At 46.4% G+C, this 21,044-nt stretch overlaps 1 protein-coding gene across 10 annotated transcripts in view; it reads right to left on the bottom strand.

Moving 5' to 3' along the window:
* The window catches only part of SNTG1 (syntrophin gamma 1), a 315,377-nt gene that overhangs the window by 106,718 nt on the left and 187,615 nt on the right, over positions 1-21,044 (bottom strand). For 9 of the 10 annotated variants that reach the window (XM_072952001.1, XM_072952000.1, XM_072952003.1 and 6 more), the window contains 2 exons: positions 7,193-7,249; positions 1,101-1,235 (listed from right to left, as the gene is read on the bottom strand). In XM_072952001.1, coding sequence (XP_072808102.1) covers positions 1,101-1,235; positions 7,193-7,219 — 162 coding nt within the window. In that variant the 5' untranslated portion in view covers positions 7,220-7,249. The remainder of the gene's footprint in view (positions 1-1,100; positions 1,236-7,192; positions 7,250-21,044) is intronic. The other variant, XM_072952005.1, reaches the window with a different exon arrangement.

Genomic DNA, 21,044 nt, shown 5'->3' on the forward strand with positions numbered 1-21,044 from the left:
TTAACGTTATTACATAATAAATGATAAACTCTAAAACTTATCCTGTTTCATGATAAAATTGTTTTGCCAAAGACAATCTGACTTCACCCATTGAAAAAGAGACAACCGGCCCCAAATGGAGTCACTTGTGCTAAGTCCATGTCACCGGATCAAAACTTAACACTTAACCTAATTGCAGTTTCAGCCTCTCTCAAAGCTATGACCTTTTACCAGCCGCCCTGGGATTCCCTGGTCAGCACTAGTGAGTAGTCCTCTTCCCATGGGCCCGTTGGCTGCCCTTGGGAGGACCACCTCCCCTGAAAGAAGGCATTCTTTGCTAATAACTTCCTCTTTCTGCCCCTTTCTGCCTTTGAAAAACTCTTCTTTTCTACAGCTTGCCAGAGCTCTTTTCTGTTTGCCAGATGGGATGTGCCTGATTCATGAATCACTGAATAAAGCTAATTAGAGCATTCCATTTCCTCAGTTGAAATTTCATTATTTCACACACCTAAGGATGTCCTCCAGAGTGGTCCTGCAGCACCAGTGAGCGGACTGATGAGCTGTGAGATAATTTATGGCTCTTTCAGAGACTGGGTTAGAGCAGCAGACAGAGCTCACGATAACCTAGGCATGCTTCTCGAAGTCCCCAGAACTGCTTGTGCCCCATCCCCCAAGGAGAAGCCCTGACACTGAGCTTAGGGACCACCACCTAAAGCCCCCGGCTTCCCAGATGCCACACTGGGCCCACCTTTGCACCACTTCTGAAGGTCTGGTATGATTCAAAATGAGATCAGGGCAGGGCACTGTTCTCACTCAGTCCTCCATGTGGACGGGTGGAGCCCACTCTCTCATGATCAGAGATACAGGGTCACTCCAGTCACATGATAATGACTCGGAGTCAGTGATTCATCAATGGCCCCAATGGGTGCCTGTGGGCCCAAGCCTGCATCCTTATAAGGACAAGGACAAGGACAAGTACAAGGACACTGCTTACTAACACTGTTCACAAAAATTACTGGCTCTGAAAGCAAGAGAAAAAATATTAAGAATTTTCTGTAATGAACATTTTTATTAACAAAAAACAAAACCAAAAAACTTCAAGGGAAGGAAAAGCTACTTACACCAGAATAGAAAGGCTCACCAGACACACATATCACATCCTGTTCCTGGATCATCAGAATATCCTTGGCCAGGTGCAGCCGCACTTTGAAGGGCTCCTGATTACCATCCTGCAGCAAACAAATCCCTGTCTTTGTCTTCAGACCAAAAAAAGCAAAACAGAGAAAAGAATTATACTTAGCTGATAGATTATAATTTTATGGCCTATTTATAACAAAAGATGATGAATAACATTTGAAAGCGAGGAAGAAGACACGGATGAGTCTGAACTTAATACAGGTGCGGAGAGAAGCAGAGCCATTCACACCAAGCAGACCTCAGACAGCAGAGATCATGTGAGAAAATCCCCACAAAGACCTGGGAAATGAGGATTATAGCTTATATACTACATTTGAAAAGTAGTGACACCTTTGTTGAATGCTTAAAATCTAAATATAATTTTTGTAATCATTTTATTGACATACAATTTGCATCCTATACAATCCTTAACATGTTAAAGTCAGTGTTTTTGAGTGTAGCAACATGCAGCCATTGCTGTAACCAACTTTTGACCATTTGATCACTTCAAAAAGAAACCAAACACCCTCCCTCCCCAGCCCTCCAGGCCGAGGCAGCCACGTCTCTGTTTTCTGTCTTTCTCATGGAATTTAACCTGCAAACACACTGACTTACCTTCAGCCTCCACTGTGTGGTCATTTCAGTCACCAGCACACGTGCACTTGGCATGGATGGGGGTCCAAGGAAAAAGGTGATGACAGCTGCCTGGATTAACCCAGCTCATTAAAGACAGAGCCTGGCTTAAGACCCAAGATGTTTGATTCCCATTCCCCTGTTTTGCTTCACATATTGTTAGGAATTGTGTGAAAACAGCGTGTAACTAATGCCAACCTTGTACCGCATGGCTTTGAACCAGCACCTTTGTGGTCATGGAGGAAGTCCACGTACCTCGTCCCTCCTGAAGCAGGTCAGTGTTTTAACATTCACCTGATAAGTGGACAAATCTGCCTAGCAAGTACACTTAACAGCCCCATTTATCAGAGATGCAGAGGAAAATTATTTTGAAACAGAATATAATCTCTGGTTGTTATTCTGCACCAGAAAGACAACAGAAACAATGTTTTGGAAATCACATTTTCACCTAATAGTTACTGAGCCATTCTTAATTTGGATAAAGGGTTAAGTACAGAGAAATACATTTTTACCCTCAGTATTTAGTGGGCATAAACTCCCAGACAAATAATATGAACTTGCCCTTGGAATATAAATGTACATGTGAGCTGCTAGGCGTTTGCTCCCTTCAGACCAGTGAGACGTGGAGCCGGCATCCGGGTCCTGGTGCGAGGACACTGCATACTACTACTGCACACAGACATTGCTTAGACACTGCAGCTTTCGAAGATAACTTTGCAAACTGCTTTATCCCACATTACATGCAGTGTTAAGTTAGTCTGCAATCATTTTGTACGTGTTACAACGTCTTTTAAGGAAAAACAAGCTTTCCAGGAGCCCCGGTGGCATGAGCTCCTCCTCCGTGAGACGATGCACTCGGACACCCCTTAGTCCTGTCCACCAGCCTCTCCGAGAGCACAATGCAAGCACGTACGTCTAGAGGACAAAAGCATTTCAGCAAAAGCAAACTGCATCTTCCTTAATGCAGAGTATAACCCTTCTGCATTTTTCACATGGAAAAGGCTCCCACGCTGACGATGTGATCTTGGCCAGAGACCAACATGGGGACTTCCTGAGGCGCACGGAAAAGGGGGGAGGAAATGACATGAGAGCCGAGTGGTCACAGCTGAGCACACCTGCTGATCTTCCATGTACACCACATTCCAAGCCAACTTCTCCCCAGAAGTGTCATGGGGTAGCTGTCATCACAAAGAAGCTCTTCTCAGCTTGTGGATGAAAGGGGCTTTTCCCTGCGACCCATAAATACGTCACTGTTACACATCAGAGAGACAGAAAAGATCATCCAGGGAAAGCCTGAAGAGCCAAAACCCAGCCTGTGCACGGGGACGTGGTCATGCTGATGGCCAGCATCCTTCCCTGGGGACCATTTTGGTCGCCAAGAATCTGCTTATGGGGGAGTGCAGAGTCCTGAGAAGGACATCATCTCAACCAGCCATTCTTCACATGTCAGAGCAAGGTCGGGCGGGGGAGACGAGACAGAAACCACTCGGGACCGGATGGATGACTTTCCTGCCACAGCCGAGCTGCTGAGAGAGCCCAGGACCCCGTGCAATATGGGGAGAGGCTTGGTCTACAGGCCCCCATCTCCAGAGACTGCTTCAGGGGAGAGGATGGGAAATGGGACCCTGGGAGCAGCCGCGGGTGCAGCACAAACTAGGCAGCCCTGGCTGCAAAGTCTTCACAGATCCGTGCACCCAGGTTGTTTAAAAATAAAAGACAAATCACCTGAATGATGATCGGCCCCACAGTTTAGTGCAGAGTTAAGACGTGTCCTCCTCTTCTTTTCCTTTGTTGACATAACCGTCATCTGTCTGCAGACTGTGAACTGTGTACACATGACACACGAGGGAAGAAACTCATGGTCTGTGCGTGATGTACAAACGCAGTATGTAGATTATGAAATGTGCCTAAAGCTTCAAAAATGATACAAACGCAAAGGTGGTTTTTCGGCTCCTGATGAATGATGCCGCATTGACTGCGGCTGCATTTTACGAGATCCACATTGAAGACTTTGCTCAGAGGAAGATTAAAAGGCATCATCTCTCAATTACTCAAAAGGCAACATTTGGAGAAATCTAGTCATTGACTTGTTTTCAGAAAATCAATGAAATGTGTTCATGAATTTACATGGATTTCTTCTTTGTTTTAAAAACTAACCTCACATGTAAACTTGTTAAGAACGTGGGCTTGGCTTTAACCAAATGCCTCTGGAAATTTCAAAAGTAGATGCTCACCCATTTTCTACTTGAAAGTTAAGACCTCTTCATGTGCTAGTCTTTGAAAGAACATAAAATGTGTTCTTGTGAAAGTTCAAAAATCTGTGTTCCTTTAACCTTGAAGCGTGGGGTTTGCAGTATCAGACATAAGAAACTGCAGCTGCGGGAGGGGAGGCCGAGACCCCACACGCACGGCCCGTGGTCCTGCAGGGCTCCTCCTGTTCTATGTGCCGGCTCCACGTGCTCCACGAGCCTGCAGCTGTAGGTGCCGCGTGGGCCCTGTCCTGCTCTGTGCTGGGCCAGCAGCGCCCTGGCGCCGTTCCACACAGATGCCGAGGACCGCGTTTCCCCTTTTCCTGTCCCTGCCGGGATGACTTCTCACCACGGCCGCCTCTTGAGCTAAATTCCAACCATTTTCAAGCATTTGTACAAGACCTGCTTTTCCTTGCAGCCCTCAGAACCCCTTCCGTCAAGACAAGTCCTTGCCTGACGAGCTCTGGAGCTCAGGGCTTTCGCTGAACAGGTGCCTTCACCTGACAACGCGCCAGGGTTGCATTTCGGCCTCAGAGGTGGTGACTTTAGCAACATTTCCTTCCGTATCATGGTGTCTGACTTCACCCTGCGTACTGCTGTCTCAGGAAAGACTCAGCAAGTTACCACTGTTCTCGTTCTTAAGGATGACTGACCCATCGGCCCTGGCACAGTCTTTACTCCCAGTGGGATTTCTGACCATACCCGCCGACTGAGTCATAGTTGCAGATGACGTTTCATTATACGAGAGACCAAAGTAAACCATGTGTGCGTGAGTTACTAAATTACTAAACACATGTTATAGAGAAACATGTCCTTTCATGGTCAACGCACAACGTCATGTTTAAGGAATGTGGGTGCAAAGTAAACTATGAGGAAAACCTAGAGTAAGGCAGCGTGCTGGCTTCTCGGAGCACACGGTCATTCTGATGGCCCCTCTCGAAGCAGACGAGCCAGTCGACATGCCCGACAGTGACTCCGTGTTCTGGGTTTGCATTTGTCCCATCTCTGTTCTCTCCCTCCATTTCTGCTTCTTGTCAGACTTTTAAATCCCAATTCCCTAAAATAACTACAACATTTTTCTTTTTAAGAGGAGAAGTTTTTTAAACAATAAATAACCCTTAAAAAACCTGTCTGTCTTAGATAATCGAGATGCTTAAACAGAACTTCTCTCGCCACACTTGTGCTCCCCGACAGAAGGGGCCCCAGGCGTCCGCCTGGCGCGTTCCCAGCCTGACCGTCTGAAGCACACGGGCCCCAGGTTCCATCTCCAGTCGTTTGTTAATAGTCAGGAGAAAATCAAGAGAAAGCAAGTTTGACTTTGATATAATTTCCAGCAATGCAGTACTGCAGAAAGAGAACCAAACTTGGACTCCAGAGCTCCAAGCTACACATGATGGCTTTGCTTTCAACTAATTAATTAAATGGCCCTCAGCGTTTCCTAAAACCTCTCATCTGCTCATCTGCAAAGTGACAGAGTTTAGCTAGATTCTCTTCGCCGTGCCAGTCCACTTAAACGTTCTAAGACTGTCCGTTTCAGATGCTCTCGTTGACTCTGGTCCACCTTTTGGGTGATGTGGTCATCCTCAAGAGCACCGAATGGTCCTGTGCTCCTCCCAGCCTGTCCAGCATGTGGGAGACGCCAAGGACTGCCTCTGACAGTTCTGAGAAGTTCTGCTCATGGTGGGGACAGACTCTCAAAGTGGTGGGATCCTCAAAGGGTCATTGCAGGAGAGCAAGAACTTCTACCACAGAAGCAAAGGTGAGAGGCCTCAGTGGTGTCACCACCACGAAATACACCTGAACCTTATGTAGAATTTGATACATGTTTCTAAGAATGAATTAAAATATTTTGTTTAAAAAAGAGGTCTGGGAAATCAGTCTTATGTCAGCCTCTGAAGTCCAAGGGGAATCATTTGTTAAAAAAATACTTGGCCACTGTCCAGTCTCGACCACGTGAGTCTCGACCACATAAATAACACTTTGATGGAAGTGGATTTACCATGTTCAAAATTACTGTACTGAAAACTAGGAATGTCACAAAATTAAAATGTACACTCCTAAATTTAAGCTTCTAAAACAAAACACTGATTTAACTATTTTAAAAAGTATGAACTGACAGGTGCTGAATCAAAAGATGAGTAAGCTATAGACTCTGACCTCGCGGTGTTCAGTGTGTGCACAAGAGGTTTGCAAACCAACCACTATGACACAGCACACTTTAAAAAGTGCTGAGATAGAGACATGTAGGAAGTATTACCACGCTTAAACTTTGAAAATAAAAAAGTAAATGAATAAAAAAGGAGCCCATGTATTAAAAGCAATTTACTATTTTTTTCTTGAGAGACCTAAACTTTGAACTTACGGCAACAAGTATTTTTTTAAGATATTTTTGCAACAAATTTAACACATGGCACTTTACTAAAAGAACAATTGTCACAAATGTTAATACTGAAGCTTTTTTTAAGCTTTATCATAGGTAATCCAGTCATGGCTGTTTTTTCCGGGGCTATTTATACACAATAGAAACATTTTAACCCTTTTAAGCCACTATGAAATATTGTAACACGAATATTTCCTTGCAATTTTCCTGCAGAGTGGAAAGGGGGTGAGAAGATAATCCTTCCCCTAGAGCAGAACGGCTGCCCCCCCCCCCCCGCCGGGGCCACCTTCCCGCAGGGCTGACCGCACACTTGCGTGGCCTCGGTCCCCCAGACGGAGCGCCACTGGACTCCCACGACCATGCAGACAGTGCTCTGGACACTGGGATCCGCCGAGTGTCAACACTTGGACGAGACTGAAACACCTCAGCAGCATAGGAATCACGCAATCAGAGGGCTTCAGGTCTGAAAGGGGCTTTAGATGTCCCCTAACGCACAACCGCTCATGTGACAAGACCTGGTTCCCGGGCTTCCGCTGCCTGAAACCGCCCCGTGCGGTTCGCGAAGGACGACCAGTCAGAGCAAGTGGCCCCGGGCTCCTGAAGGAGGCGGAGGCCCGGGTGTCCCGCGGCGCCCAGCGACTTTCCGGGCTCGCAGACACCGGTGACACTCGGAACACGACACAGAGGCACCCCCACCCCCTGCCCAAAGCAGCCTCCCCTCCCACCCGCTCACCACCTGCTCCCCTAAGCAGAGAGCAGAAGCCAGGGCACCTACCTCCTCACAGGCGGTCCTGAAATCCATGTGCTAGTGGGGCACCGCCAGGGACGCCGTCTGAAAAGACAGGAAAGACAGAGAAACGCCATCAAGCCCAGCGTCGCGCGCGGGAGAGGGGGGCGCGCAGGGACGACAGGCGGGCGCTCGGCAGGTCCCGGGGCAAAGCGCGCTCCCCGCGCGGCGCGCACGCGGCCTCCCGGGGCGCAGGGGCGGGTCTGCACCCCGGCTGTCACCCCGCGGGGCCGGGGGCGCGCCCTGGCAGCCCGCACCCCGGCCGGGCACGCAGGCAGGACCAGGCTCCTCTGTCTGGGGTTAGCGCGTCCCCAGACCGCCCTGTGCAACCCAACTTTGCAACTGGGAACCGGACTTCAAAAGGAGCAATTAAAAGTTGCCTTTCATGTGGTTATCTCTTGAAAAAAGGTTGACTAATCTTTCTCTTTTTAATTAAAAGCTACATGCATGAATAATTCTCTCCGGAACTTAAAGCTTATTCACAAACAGTGTGGTGCGAGAAAGCGAATTATTTATCAGCGGGAGTAATATTAAAATGAATCAAGGTGTGAAATATCTAATGCAGGTCCATTTAGTGGTCACTGAAATACCCAAATGATAGACGTACACTTAAATGCACACAAGTGCTATAAGGGTGGTTTTTAAAATGCTTTTAGGGAGTTTTAATTATATGATAATTAAATGAAATTAAATTATATGATAATTATGTGATATACCTTGTCAGTATAAAAATTGCCGAGTCAAAATCTAATAGTTTAGGTAAATGAGGCTTTAAAGTAAAATGTGTGGTGAATTCCAAAACAGAAGACTTCATACACCTTAGAACTACTGCTCCTCTCAGCCTCTGGGGCAGAAAACTGCTGGATTCTTTTTGTCATTTGCTGCTGTGTGAGCGTGAAGAACACGTGGTCAAGCAAGTGTGAGTGGACTAGACATGTCCTCAAGGGATCGTTGTCGTTGCCTTTGAAAGAAACGAGATCAACTGTTTTCCTCAGTCGTGGAACGTGCCACGTAACATATCATGTTCCTTAAATATGTCGAGTGGATGCTGAGCCTGGTCTGGCTTGAACGGAAGGCATGAGGAGGCTGAGTTCAGTACAGCTAAGAAACAACAAATCACTAGCAAATAAAAGTACAATTTGTCATTAAATTATAACTTGATGATATAAATTATTCTTTTAGTGCCCATGAGAAATTTGTCATTATTTATTATTTTTCAAAATTGCCCTTAAAGATTGCATTTGAGAGAACCATCAGTATCTCCAACTCTGACATAAAGTTATTCCTTTTCTACATAAGCAGGAGACTTTCAGAATTTATTGATTATATAAAACACAGTGTCTCTAGACTCAGTTTCCTGCCACTAAACACAACAAGCGAAACATACATGAGGGCATTTAACCAGCACTTGAACTTCATCCACGTTTTCTGCCACTTTTAACATGTCTTCCTTTTTTTCCCCTCAGTTTTTCCACCAGCTTTCATGAAAATATCTGGTAATAGTATCAGGTATTTATTCAGAAAAAGAATTAGTATGAGATTCAAAATAGCTTACTTACTGGGTAACATCAATTTCACAGCTATCACAAAACTATACTCAGTGATTATAAACTTAAAAACTGGAGTAAAGTTTGTTCAAATTTTGTATGTTTAAAAATTTCTGAGATCTTTTCTGTAGAAACTCCTGTGTTGGAACAGTTTTGGATTTACAGACATGCCATGGAAACAGCAGAAGGTCCCATCTAGCCCGCATCCTTCCTCCTCCACTGGTGACACCATGCATTTCAGGCTGTACGAAGGACACTAACTTCATCTTGGTTGGAGGTATGACCTTGTGGTCTTTGCTTGGAGGTTAAGTAGGTTGACAGTGCCATGCTGACCAGGGTGGACTGTGATGGCTAGTTTTTATGTGCCAGCTTAGTCAGGCCAGTGGTCCAACCTGGCCCCAAGTTAATCAGTCAAACACTAGTGCAAATGTCTCTGTGAGGTATTCTGGAGATGTGGCCAACAGCTACAGACAGCTGACTTTAAGTAAATGAGATTCTACATAATGTGGGTAGGCCTCCTGCAATCAGTTGCAAGGCCTTAAAAGCCAAACTCAAACATTCCTCTGATGATGAAATTCGGCTTCAAGAAAGCAGCACCAACTCCGGCCAGTCATTTCCTGCTCTCCAGACTGTCCTACAGGTTCCGGACTCGCCAGGCCCAAGGTGCTGTCCGCCAACTCCTTGAAATGAATTTCTCTTAATGTGTGTGTACAGGTAATAGATACCCGACTGGTTCTGTGGTCTGGAGAGTCCCAGCTGATACAGTAGTGTGTGCCCCCGAGAGTTTCTGGTTTTGTTATGCAGTATTAGTGTGATGATAACTGAATAAAAGAGCATGTTTCTAGGTATTTCCGAAAATCCATGATGCACAACCAACCAGCAACTTCAGTACCGTAAGTCCCAGAACACACCACACACTGGGTGTTCCTAGGTTATGCAGTGAGAACTGTGAGAGAAGAATGTCATTTTGCGGTTGGCTCGTTTACAAGATAATTTAATGAACAGCTTCTTGGAAAACTACAGAGAGTTTTTTCTCACAAAACAAAAAAGACTTTTTTCCCCCTAAAGTCACATTCGTTGTCTCCGTATTACTTTTCCCTATTCAGACCTGAAATGTTTAGGCTTTTCTCTATATGACTGTTTTTAAATAATTGATCCATATCACAATATAATGCAATAACCAATAAACAAATTTCCAAAAGTGATCATCTTTATGTCCAGTGATAAAGCAGCTTACTGATTTGTCAGTGCTTGGTAGAAGTCTTAGGGAAAAAAGAAAACTTTCATGGAATTAATTTCTTACAATATGATTATTAGAAAACATCACCGCTTAAAACACGCAGAGCAGCAGCAGCGCCCAGGTCGATCGGCGTCCGCGGAGCATAAACGCGGCCGCCCTCAGCCAGCTCAGGCGGAGCCACACAGCACGGCGGGGCTCCCACTGTGGCCGCACGTGTGCCCCAGCAGCAGCGGGCCCCGGCCCTGGGCCGCAGGCGGGCTGGCCGTGCCCTCCCGGGGCAGGCGTCACCAGCCCGGCCTCCGTCTGGGGGTCCGGCCTCCTGTGACTCCACCTAATGCCGAGGAACGAGCCGAAACTGCTGCCGTCAACATGCTGAGAACGGCCCCGTCCTGCTCATTGGACCTCATCTTCACGACGCAGCCCGGAGCGCGGTCAGACGGCCACGGCCCCTCGCGCGCGGGCGCGCGGGGACGCACAGCGCCTTCCCGCAAACGCTCGTCTGGGGCAGGCGCGCCCAGGGCCGGGCTGTGTCCCCCGCAGCGCGCGGGGGCTGCTGGCGCGGAGGACCGGCCGGGCAGCCGTGGGAAACAGGGCAGGAAGCACGGTGCAGCGGTACGTGGACGCGCCTTATTCAGATGATTTCCAGGATGCTCCGGTGAGTGAGGGCCGACGGCCTCTGCAGCCCTCCGCTCCCCGCGACAGCGCCGCCCGCTGTTCCCGGAACTCGCCCTGCGCTGAGCGCCCGTGCGCCCTCCCCGGGCGCTCGTCTTCACGCTGGGCCCTGACTGGCTGGAGACGGATGAACTGCCCCCGCCGCTTAAACTGGTTAAAACCAGAGTAAGAATGGCACTTGCAGTCACTTGGGCTTCGTTTTCAGTGCGCTCGGTTTCCACGCAGCGATGGACACCTTAACAGCCACTCTGTTTATGTCTTCCCCCTTTCGATATTGGTTAGAATAGTGCCTGGTTATGTTTTAAAAATGTCAACGTAACAGTGGCTTAAACACGATCACTGTTTCTCCTCCTGTAAGGGCCAAGCCCCACGGCTCAGAGATCCCACGGCATCTGAAATAACTCGCCGCCACCCTCGGCCTGGGTGGTCTGAGGGAGGTCGGGCTCGGCCCCACATCCAAATTCCCGGTGGGGCAGCACCCAGGAGCTAAACACATCTCGTCTGCTCACATTTCATCCTTCCCATCGCAAGACTACATCCGGCCCCATCGAGACTGGGAAACGCAGCGTTCGGGGTCAGCCTGTGAGCAGCTGCCCTGGGTACCCGCAAGGGGAGGCCAGCATCCGGCCCCCCACACCAAGGGCAGAACACCCCTCTCCTGGTTGACCTTTGTCTTTTCAGAAAGGGCCTCCTTTTAAGACCATTTTTGCAGGCCTTCAGATTTTGGAGGAAATTTTAGCACTTTCATATTATTTTTTCCCCCAAATATTGTATCAGTTTTGGCCAGCTAGGATCATTCTGCTTGTTTGTAAAGTTGTCAAGAAATTTTGAAATTTTCTATCTTTGAAGAATACATCCAAAATCAAACTTAAAAAAAATGAAATAACTCCAATCTCTTATTGATGTTTTGATAATTTGTTTGGACTCAGCTGGTTTTACACGTAAATGCACATTTAAAAAGTTAAATCAGTTCCTTAATCCATTTTGCTTTTTGTACTAAACTCATTTTTGCCCAACCTATTTAGTTAGATTTTTTATATTTCTGTGTGACTATTTATTTTTAATTATGCAGTTTTGATAATACTCCATGAAAACAGAAGGAAGACTCTTTCAACATTAACTACTTAGGAAAAAAGAAATTCTGGAGACGTAGGAACACCACTGCAAGCCTACTGAATAAAATAGATAGATTGTTGAAAGAGAGATAGCTGCCAAAAGGAGCCCTCCAAAAATTTCAAAAACACCTGCTTTGCAAAAATTATCTCCTCCTCCAAACCTAGAAAATGGATAAAATGCTTGAAGTTATGTACAAAGTTGTAAAACATTGCCATTGTGCACAGAAATGAGGATATATAAGTGGGTGTCAATATTCATGTTGTTACATGTTCAATTTTTTTCTTTCTTTTTTCCCCAAAGTCTCCATTAACGAAGATACTGGCCTCCCAGTGCCTAGACTTCACCATTTCAAAACTTCAGCCAAGCTCGTTTATGTCAAACCTCCAGCTCAGCTCTCCCTCTCACCCTCCCCACGTGCACCCATCCTGAGCTCTCCCTGAGCTGTCTCTTTTTAATGTGGTCACTTTATGCAGAGACTCAGGAAGGTGACCAGGGTCCTTGTCTGGTGCGACCACAGGTTCACGCTGTCTGGAGAGGACAGGGAGCCCCTGGGGCAGGTCTGGTGCCCTTGGTGCTCATTTCGTTGTCGGACGGCCCTGACTCATGTAGGTAGGACTAGGACCTCCATGGAGATTGCTGCAGGTCCAGGGTCTGAACACAAGGACAGCGTCTCTGATGGCGAGATTTGCAAGATGCGGTCTCTCTGGAAGTCAGTTATTCCGTTGCTACTTTCAAAAATTTCCCTCCACTGGCACAAGTCTCTACAAGGCTCTGTGTGACTGTCCCCAGTCTCCTCTCCAGCTGTTCTTAGTAGGAGTTTTAGCTTTGAGACATGCGATTAAAGGAGTAAATTCTAAATGCAGCACGTGAAGAGTTCAGGAGAGGGATCAACGTGTAGAACTTACCAGGGGGCAGCAGTGAGCACAAATAGGTGGTACCTTTCCTTTGAAACCCATGGGGAAACACTACTGTCTGTCTGTCCATCTGTCTGTCGTCTGTCTCTCTCTATATATTTGTATAAAAAAGCTTAAAATGAAGCCCTGAGATTCACAGAGGCAGATAAAAACAAGTATCTCATTTGATGGAGATTCAGAAAGAAGACAGGTGCAGGTGCAGAGTGGAAGCATCAGCTCAGGAAGGACCCTGTGTATATTGGCATGTTACTCACCTGCTAAATAACTGACTTAAAAGGTCCAAGTCTCAATACCCATTCTACCCCTGCCTCCTTCCCAAGGACCGTGCACAGTTCAAACAAGATGCAGCACACGTAAGTATTTTTTAAAATTAACAACGATTAGAAGTATGAAGTTAGAAATATCATTATTGCTGCAAGGAAGACTCAGGAGAACGGTGTGGAAAGTCGTTTCACCCGCCACAGGACACGTAAGCACCCAAATCTCAGCTGCAAGGGTAAGGCTCAGTTTCTCAGAACTGCCAACTTTGTGACCAACATGAAGCGAGGGAGTTCCCGTCACGTCACTGAAAATTCCGATTGTTTATCAGACTGTAACAGGAGCTGTCCGCGCACCTCACCTTGGCTGGTTTGCAGGAGAACAATACCCCAGCCACGTGCACCCAGGTCGTAAAGTGGCCCCAGCCCCGGGGGTGGGGTTCCAGACACCTCCCTCTCCCCCTGGTTTCTGGACTCCTTGCTCCCAGCCCCCGTGTGTGACTCTGATACAATGTGATCAGTCAGCGCTCACTCCCACAAGCTGCCTTCTCTTCGCTCTGTGTCTCGGGGCCCAGCCCTCCGACGTCTCCTGGACTTGGCTCCTTACAAGTTGTACTTGTTTGATGCGCCAGCTCTTGACGCTGTGAAGTTCTGGGACCTGTCGTCTGTGACCACCCACTTCCCTGACATCCTTCGGGTCAGCGCAGCAGCCCGAGACCACCTGTCTGAAGGGGAGCTGATGACATGAAGGTGAAGACTCAAGGCTCCATGCCCAGGGGAGTCAGGGACGAAAACAGCGTCTTTTCCCATCGACACGCATCGCAGTTTGGAGAGACTGTGCTTCAGAACTCATTACTGGCTCCACATTTCCAAGCTCCTCTGCTGAGAGATCTCCAGCACAGTGGGGGCCATCAGGCCGGCGGGGGGTGCGGCTGTGAGTCAGACCCGCACTCGGGCAGGGTCAACTGAGGGCCAGTGTCTCCCACTAGGATGCCCTGCACCCTCCTGCCTGCTGGCCTCCCTGCACCTCAGCTCCTTCTCACCAGGAAAACGTGTTCCTCTAAGTGGAAACAAGTTTCCAAACTAAAACAGTTTTCCATCTAAGAGAAGGTAAAATCACCGAGGGAACTGTGTTTGTTTATTGAGCCATGGTATTTTTTTCCCCATATAGGTGCTGTAGAAATCCAATATGGGAAATACATAAATGTTGACGGTCTCCAATCCCCAGCTTTGCTTTCTTTCCCACATCAAATTAAGCCACTTTCTCCAAGCCTGGAACTCTGCAGAGCCAAGTGTAAGAACCTGTCCTAGGTAATTACTGTGCCCCCATCACCTTTAGGACCTGGGAATGTGCTCTGGGCAGAGAGAGGCCCCATACAGAGGTACCAGAAAATCAAAACCCTGTGCCTGCCTTACTGCAATGATACTGTCCACCTTCCAAAAAGGCTTTATCACTGAAACAAAAGATAAGTCACAGACCAAACAAAATGGAACAACGCACTGAAGTCTAGGAATAAAACTAAATTTGAAAGTGCCGGTATAATGTTATACAAAATTTAGTTACTTATTAAGATCCTTTTCTATCATTCCAAAAGTAACCACTCTGTTATTTTGACTAATTAAACGTTTAAATATTGAGGAAAGTATTTGACCACCATGTTATTTCAAACCAATTATCAAATTTTTCTAGGGCAAGAACAATACTTTCATCATTGCGGTTTCAGCATCCAGCCCTTGGTTTTAACAATAATGATAGTTTTTAATAGACTTTTGGTTTATCTTTTCCCTTTGCAACTATTAAAAGAAATCCTGTTGTGAAATTGAAGAGAAAATGTAATGATATAAATGATTCCCATCGAAAATTCATGGACTGGCATCACTTGGAAAAAATGTTCTAAGGTTTTTAAAAAATGGCAAAACTTCATAAAAATGATCTACAGTTTCAATGCAATCCTGATCAAAATTCCAATGGCATTTTTCACAGATAAATATACACACACACACACGTATGTATGCACATATGTATGTATATATATTATGTATGTATGTGTATACATATTATATATGTACATATATAGAGAGAGAGATTTATTATAAAGAATTGTCTCACACAATTATGGAGGCTGAGAAGTCCCAAGATGTGCAGTCAGTAAGCTGGAGACCCAGAAGGCTATATGTTGCAATCTGAAAGCCCTCAGTTCAAGAACAAAGAAAAGCCAATGTTTCAGTTCAAATCCAAAGGCAAGAAAAGACCGATGCCCTAGCTCACGTCAGCCAGAAGGAGTAACTCACTGTTACTTGTAGGATAGCCAGTCTTTATGCTTGACTCAAGCCTTCAACATATCAGACTAGGACCACCCACATTAGGGAGGGCAATCTGCTTCAATCAGCTACTGGCTCAAATGTTAATTTTATCCAAGAACACCTGCACAGATACACTTGAAGAATGTTTGGCCAAACACTTTGGACATCCCATGGCCCAGTCAAGTTGACACATAAAATTAACCATCAGAGTTAATTTTGTCTGCCAATACAGTCATGATTGAGTACTTTAATATTTTTAGCAAACTATGACAGATAATGATTGGGAAACATTTGCATGCAGTCTTAGGACATATCTTTTAACATTGGCAATATTCCTGCATTTTAATGTAGGAGCAAATAAAATTAATGTACTGCTGCTGACTAATTTTACTATGGAAACTTAATGACTCTCACAACCGCATCCAATCCAATGTTGCTAAGTAGGAAACATCATGGGCTCAGCAGATTTCCTGATGGTCGGTTACTGAAATGTAAGTCTCAACCTGTGGCTTTTAAAAAACAACTTTATGAAAAGAACTGTCAATTTCAGACACCTCGCTAATAACTTGGAAAAATAAACAACATGCCATCACTTAGACGAGTGTCTTCCACATATGACGGCCTCTGAATCACGTGCACTCACACCAGAACAACTGATGTCGCTTCTGGGGGAGATTCTGGGAATCTGTATTATTGTCACTGAGACTTTCTCCTGGTTATTTAATGTTAGTTATGTCAGTTACATAGACAAAGCAGTTGATTGCTTAAACCTGTATTTTACTCCATAATATTTGTACCCTTTAGGACTATTTTTTTTTAATCATAGTACCTAGGAGTCAGCTACAGGGTGCTTAACAAGCGCCAGATTTCTACTGCCTACTCCCAGCCTCCATTCTGATTCAGTGGGTTTAGAAAAATCTCAGGTTATACATTTTTCACAGGCATCCAGTGATTCTGATTCAGCTGGTCCAGGACCGCATACTGGTTTTAATGTAACTGTACAGTGTGACAGAAAGGCCATTGGTTTAAGACCTAATTCTGTGCTCACTCATTCTGTGGCCTTGGGCACAACCACGTGGCATCTTTGGTCTCTGTTCAGCGATCTGCAAATGTGGGGTTGAGTTGCATTCTTTTCTAGATCTAACATCTGGATCTCACTTCTGGAGGTCCTGCAAAAGCCCCCCTCGCATTGTTACTGTGGGCACTGCCTTTCCCACACCCCAGGCTCAGGGGGCTGCATGGAAGTGGGGAGACCTCTGGGAACATCTGCGTCCTTTGGGTGGACCCTGGATCCCATGCCCCATCGTTCATTGGGAATTCTTAATATTGCATGGTAAACATTCTATATTCTTCTAATGCTGGGCAGAATAATGGTTTTCTAATGCCTCAATAGTCCTTTCAATTAATTTAACTCTTTGAAATATGGCCAATTGGTGATTTATTTTAGTTGTATTGCATGTATATTTATAAATAGTTGAGTAGTAGATATTTTGGAAATGATTTTAAGGTTTCCTGGTATACATAAATCACTGCCAAGTTTGCTACCCAGTTTAGTTTAATCAGAGGAAACACTGAAAGATTTGTAGTAATGATCTGTCTGCATGGGTGTGTGTTCTGTATTTCTGCACGAATAGTAACACTGGTCGATAATAGTTGTTGATTATTGGATTCAGGGAGATTTAGAACTGGGTTGTTAATTTATCCTAACACTTCTTCTGCACAAAGGCTTCTATTTCTAGGAAAATTGCTTGCTTTTTAAAAATTTTTAACATGAGCAGTCAGTGAGTTAAATAAGTACCAATGTAGTCAGGAAAACCTGTAACACTTTCATGTGGAAAGAGAGAAAAAAGCACCACAGTGAAAAAAGTAGGAGTTAAGAGAACGAAAGACTAGAGGCTTAAATGTGGACAAGGATTAAAATAAGCCAACAGGAAGAAGAAAAGGAACTAGAAAACTGCTTGGAAATAATATTTCTAATCTTTAACCTTGAAGCTTTCTTTCTACATTAAAATTTACTCTCATGATACTGAAAGATGTTTCAAAACGCATTTAGGATGGGGGAAGTTGACAGACCACTCTGAGCCTTTTTTCACACATTTAATTTAGAATGCATTTGTTTTCATATCTCATTTAAACATTTGTGTCAGTGGCATATTTTAGACAGATTCACAAAATCACTTTGCGGTTAGAAAACATTACCGTTACCACTGATGCAAGACTAGCTCAAAACAAATTTTCCTGAAAAAAATGATCACATTGGGAGCAACAAGGAAAACAAGAGATGCAAAAATTGGAGATAAGCCAGAGTTTTCTTGTGTTACAACGTGCAAAGCAAGCAGATTCAGGACCGCAGAAATGCTCGCAGTGTACAGCATGTGGACCCAGAGCAGTGTAAGGTCTGGCCCTGTCCAGATGTCACATCCAGCCAGGTGCAGCGTGGGCCTGGCAGGGGCAGTAGGAAGAGCATGAACCTTGGGGACCCAAAGCCCCCGTTCAATGGGGGCGATCTCCTGGACTAAGGCCGTGAAGTCGGACAAGACTGAGCATGGAGACTAACAAAAGGCCTGTCTGTTCCTGGAGGGGCCCTCTCACCTCCCCACAGCAGACCAGCTCCACACCCAGCAGAGGTGGGGCTGGCCACACGGTGGGCACACCATGAACACGAGAAGGAGACCTCACTTTATGTCAGTGCAGCTGGAAAAGGCTGGCAAGCTGTGGTTTGTATTTTTAAAGAGCAAGCAAGTCCTTAAGGCAATGTAAAGAGAGAAAACAGACACAGCTTCTCATGACGCACATACTGGGTGTGGACGCAAACATCAGGCGTCCAGGTAACCGCAGGGAAATGCTGGCCAGTACAGCCCAGCATCATTTACAGCTGGCTTTCGAGTTCATTGTAAGTTTTTCTCTTATTAAGTCTCATTCATCTTTTTTTAAGTCATACAAGATGAAATTGCTTTATATTCCTTAAAATCACATCACTAAGCAGTTAATAATGTCCTGGAGGATACCCTAGGTTCCCAGAGAAAATCACCCTGGAGAGGCAGGGTGCCCACAAGAGCACAATCAGAGAGGATGCAGGAACCTGTTTCAGCATCAAGGCTGGTCCATTTCCTCCTCAGTCCAGACTCACGGCCCGGAAAATGATGCTAAAGCAATGGAAAATCTATCCATCTCGGTAATGGAGGAATAGTGATAATCCCCAAACGCCAGGAGCGTTTCTATTGATTCCGGAAGGCAATTTCCAGCACGCCTGAGAACATGAAGGCGTCTGGTGCTCTGAGACTCACATCACTTCAAACAGGAACAAAGCGCGTGTCAGAAGCGGTACCTGCTCTTCGTCTTCCCTTTCCAGGCAGTCAAGCTTCGCACCTCGATGGGCTCTTCCAGGCCCGGGGAGCACCCCGCCGGGCAGGGATGCAGGGGCGGAGAGGGCGAGCAGCCTGCCCTGGCGGAGGGGCCTTCCCCGCTGCAAGGACGCTGACCCGGGCGGGGACGGAGGGCGAACGGTGACAGGCGAGGCCCATCCCGAAGGAAGAGCGGCGTCCCAGGCTGGCTGTGGGCGGAGGGCTGTCCGGAGAAGGCCCGCGTGAGCCCAGGCCCGGGGGCCGTGGCGGGAGAACCGGAGCGCGTGGGCGGGCGGTGGCGCTCCGCCCCCAGACGCTGGGGAGCGGGCGGGGCTGCCTTCCCCTGCAGGGCCCCCGGGCTTCCCCGCAGCTGAGCGCTTGCGCAGACGCCACCTGAACGGGGCCACACGGGAGGCCCTTCTGCTCCTGAGGGTAAGGGAACAGGCTCAGGAGACGGAGCGCTCGCCCACTGCGGCGCTAAGCTTGCTTTTAGGGTAAAACCGACACTTCGGGGCCGTAAGCCCCTGGCTCTGTCCACGGCAGCACGCCGAGGCCTCTCAGACGCCGCTTCTTTATCCGGGGTCCGTGAAGGGGGACACAGACCCAGGCCAGCCGGCCTGCTCTGCTCCCCCGTGGCCCTCTTCCCCGGCCGACGAGCGCGGTAGCCCGGCTCAAAGCGACCTGGGCCCGCCCCCTGCAGGTGGGGCCCTGAGCAGGCATCCGACTGCTCCCAGCGACGTACCAGGGCCCCCAGCCCCCTCCTGCACGCCAGGGCGTCAGGACAGCAGCGCCAGGGCGATTCCGAAGGAGCCGAGACAGAGAACACGGGTGCACGGGCTCCAAACTCTGCCAGGCCGCGCGACGCTGTGAGGGATCATCCCTCCCGTCCGCTCTGGCTGGGACTGGACAGTCTCTCCCCGGGACCAGCAGGCACACCTGGAGCTGGGAGTCATATCGGCCTGCCGGCTGCGATTCACTGCAGGAAAATAATCGCGAGCTTTCAGTGAATAGGTTAAATGTGTTCTTGGGACCGTTCAGGCTAAAAGTGAGGATGTGGTTGTCCGAGGATAAAACCCTCTTCACTTTGACAGGGTGGAGTCCCACAGACGAGGTCAAACCCTGCACTTGACTGGTAAGTGGAGGAGAAACACATGAGGAACAGCTCTCTCGCCTGCGGTGCTTGATGCTAAAGACAAGGTAGAGACACCTTCACATGCTTTTCAGACTACCCTTCAAATGTTAAGGGAGAACAAAGACTTAAAAAAATTTTTTTTAATTGAAGTGTAGTCATTTTACAATATGGTGTCAATTTCTGGTGCACAGCATAATGTTTCATTCATACATATACATACATATATTCATTTTCATATTCTTTTCACTGTAAGTTACTACAAGACATTGAATACAGTTAGCTGTGCTAGGCAGTAGGACCTTGTTGTTCAGCTATTCTATATATAGCAGTTAGTATCTGCAAATCTTGAACTTCCAATTTACCCATTCCCTCCCCCTTTCCCCCCAGGAAACATAAGGTTGTTTTCTATGTCTGAATTTGTTTCTGTTTTGCAAATAAGTTCATTTGTGGTTTTTGTTGTTATTTATTTTTGTTTCTAGATTCCACATATAAGTGATCTCATATGGGCATTTTTCTTTTTCTGACTTACTTACTTAAAATGACATTCTCCAGGTTCATCCATGTTGCTGCAGATGGCAATATTTCATTCTTTTTTATGGCTGAGTAGTATTCCATTGTATAAATATACTGCAACTTCTTTATCCAGTCATCTGTCGATGGACATTTAGGTTGTTTACATGTCTTGGCTATGGTAAATAGTGCTACTGTAAATATTGGGGTGCCTGTGTCTTATGCTTAAAAAGATGCACACATTTTAACTTTTGGGTATCTTCTCTCAAGTAAGGTAAGCAAGTGAGTACAGAAAGCAGGCACCATTTAATCCCAATATACTAATATAATTTTCAAATTTGGACAGCAGTGGGCAGCCTGAGAAGGTAATAAAAATCAGCTCAAGTTTCTTCATTCAGGAGAAGACGTCTGATCATGATCACCATGAACTAGAGACACACGTGTATTATTTAGATGAAAACTGACAACCTAATTAAAAGGAAAAGCAATAAATGACTATGAGAAGATCGAGGTTCTTCAATTCTCAAATATTTTCCCAAATAGCTCTTTGGCTTATATTTTTCTGTTTCTTCATTGATAAAATGAAAGATTTGAACTCAAATCCTCTGTAAGGCATCAGGAATTCAAGAAATACTGCAGGTGTTGAAAGTAAAGCACTCAAGCGCTTCAGTTTCCCTTTCACAGCTTCCAGGTCTCGGGCCTCCTCGCCGGGAGTGATGTACCCTTCTCAAGAGTGGCAGGCTTCCTTTGTTAAGAGACACTCGATCCTCATGTTAAGCACCTGTCCCTACACCCTGAACTGTC

The sequence above is a fragment of the Vicugna pacos genome, chromosome 29 (genome assembly GCF_048564905.1).
Source record: "Vicugna pacos chromosome 29, VicPac4, whole genome shotgun sequence".
NCBI lineage: Eukaryota > Metazoa > Chordata > Mammalia > Artiodactyla > Camelidae > Vicugna > Vicugna pacos.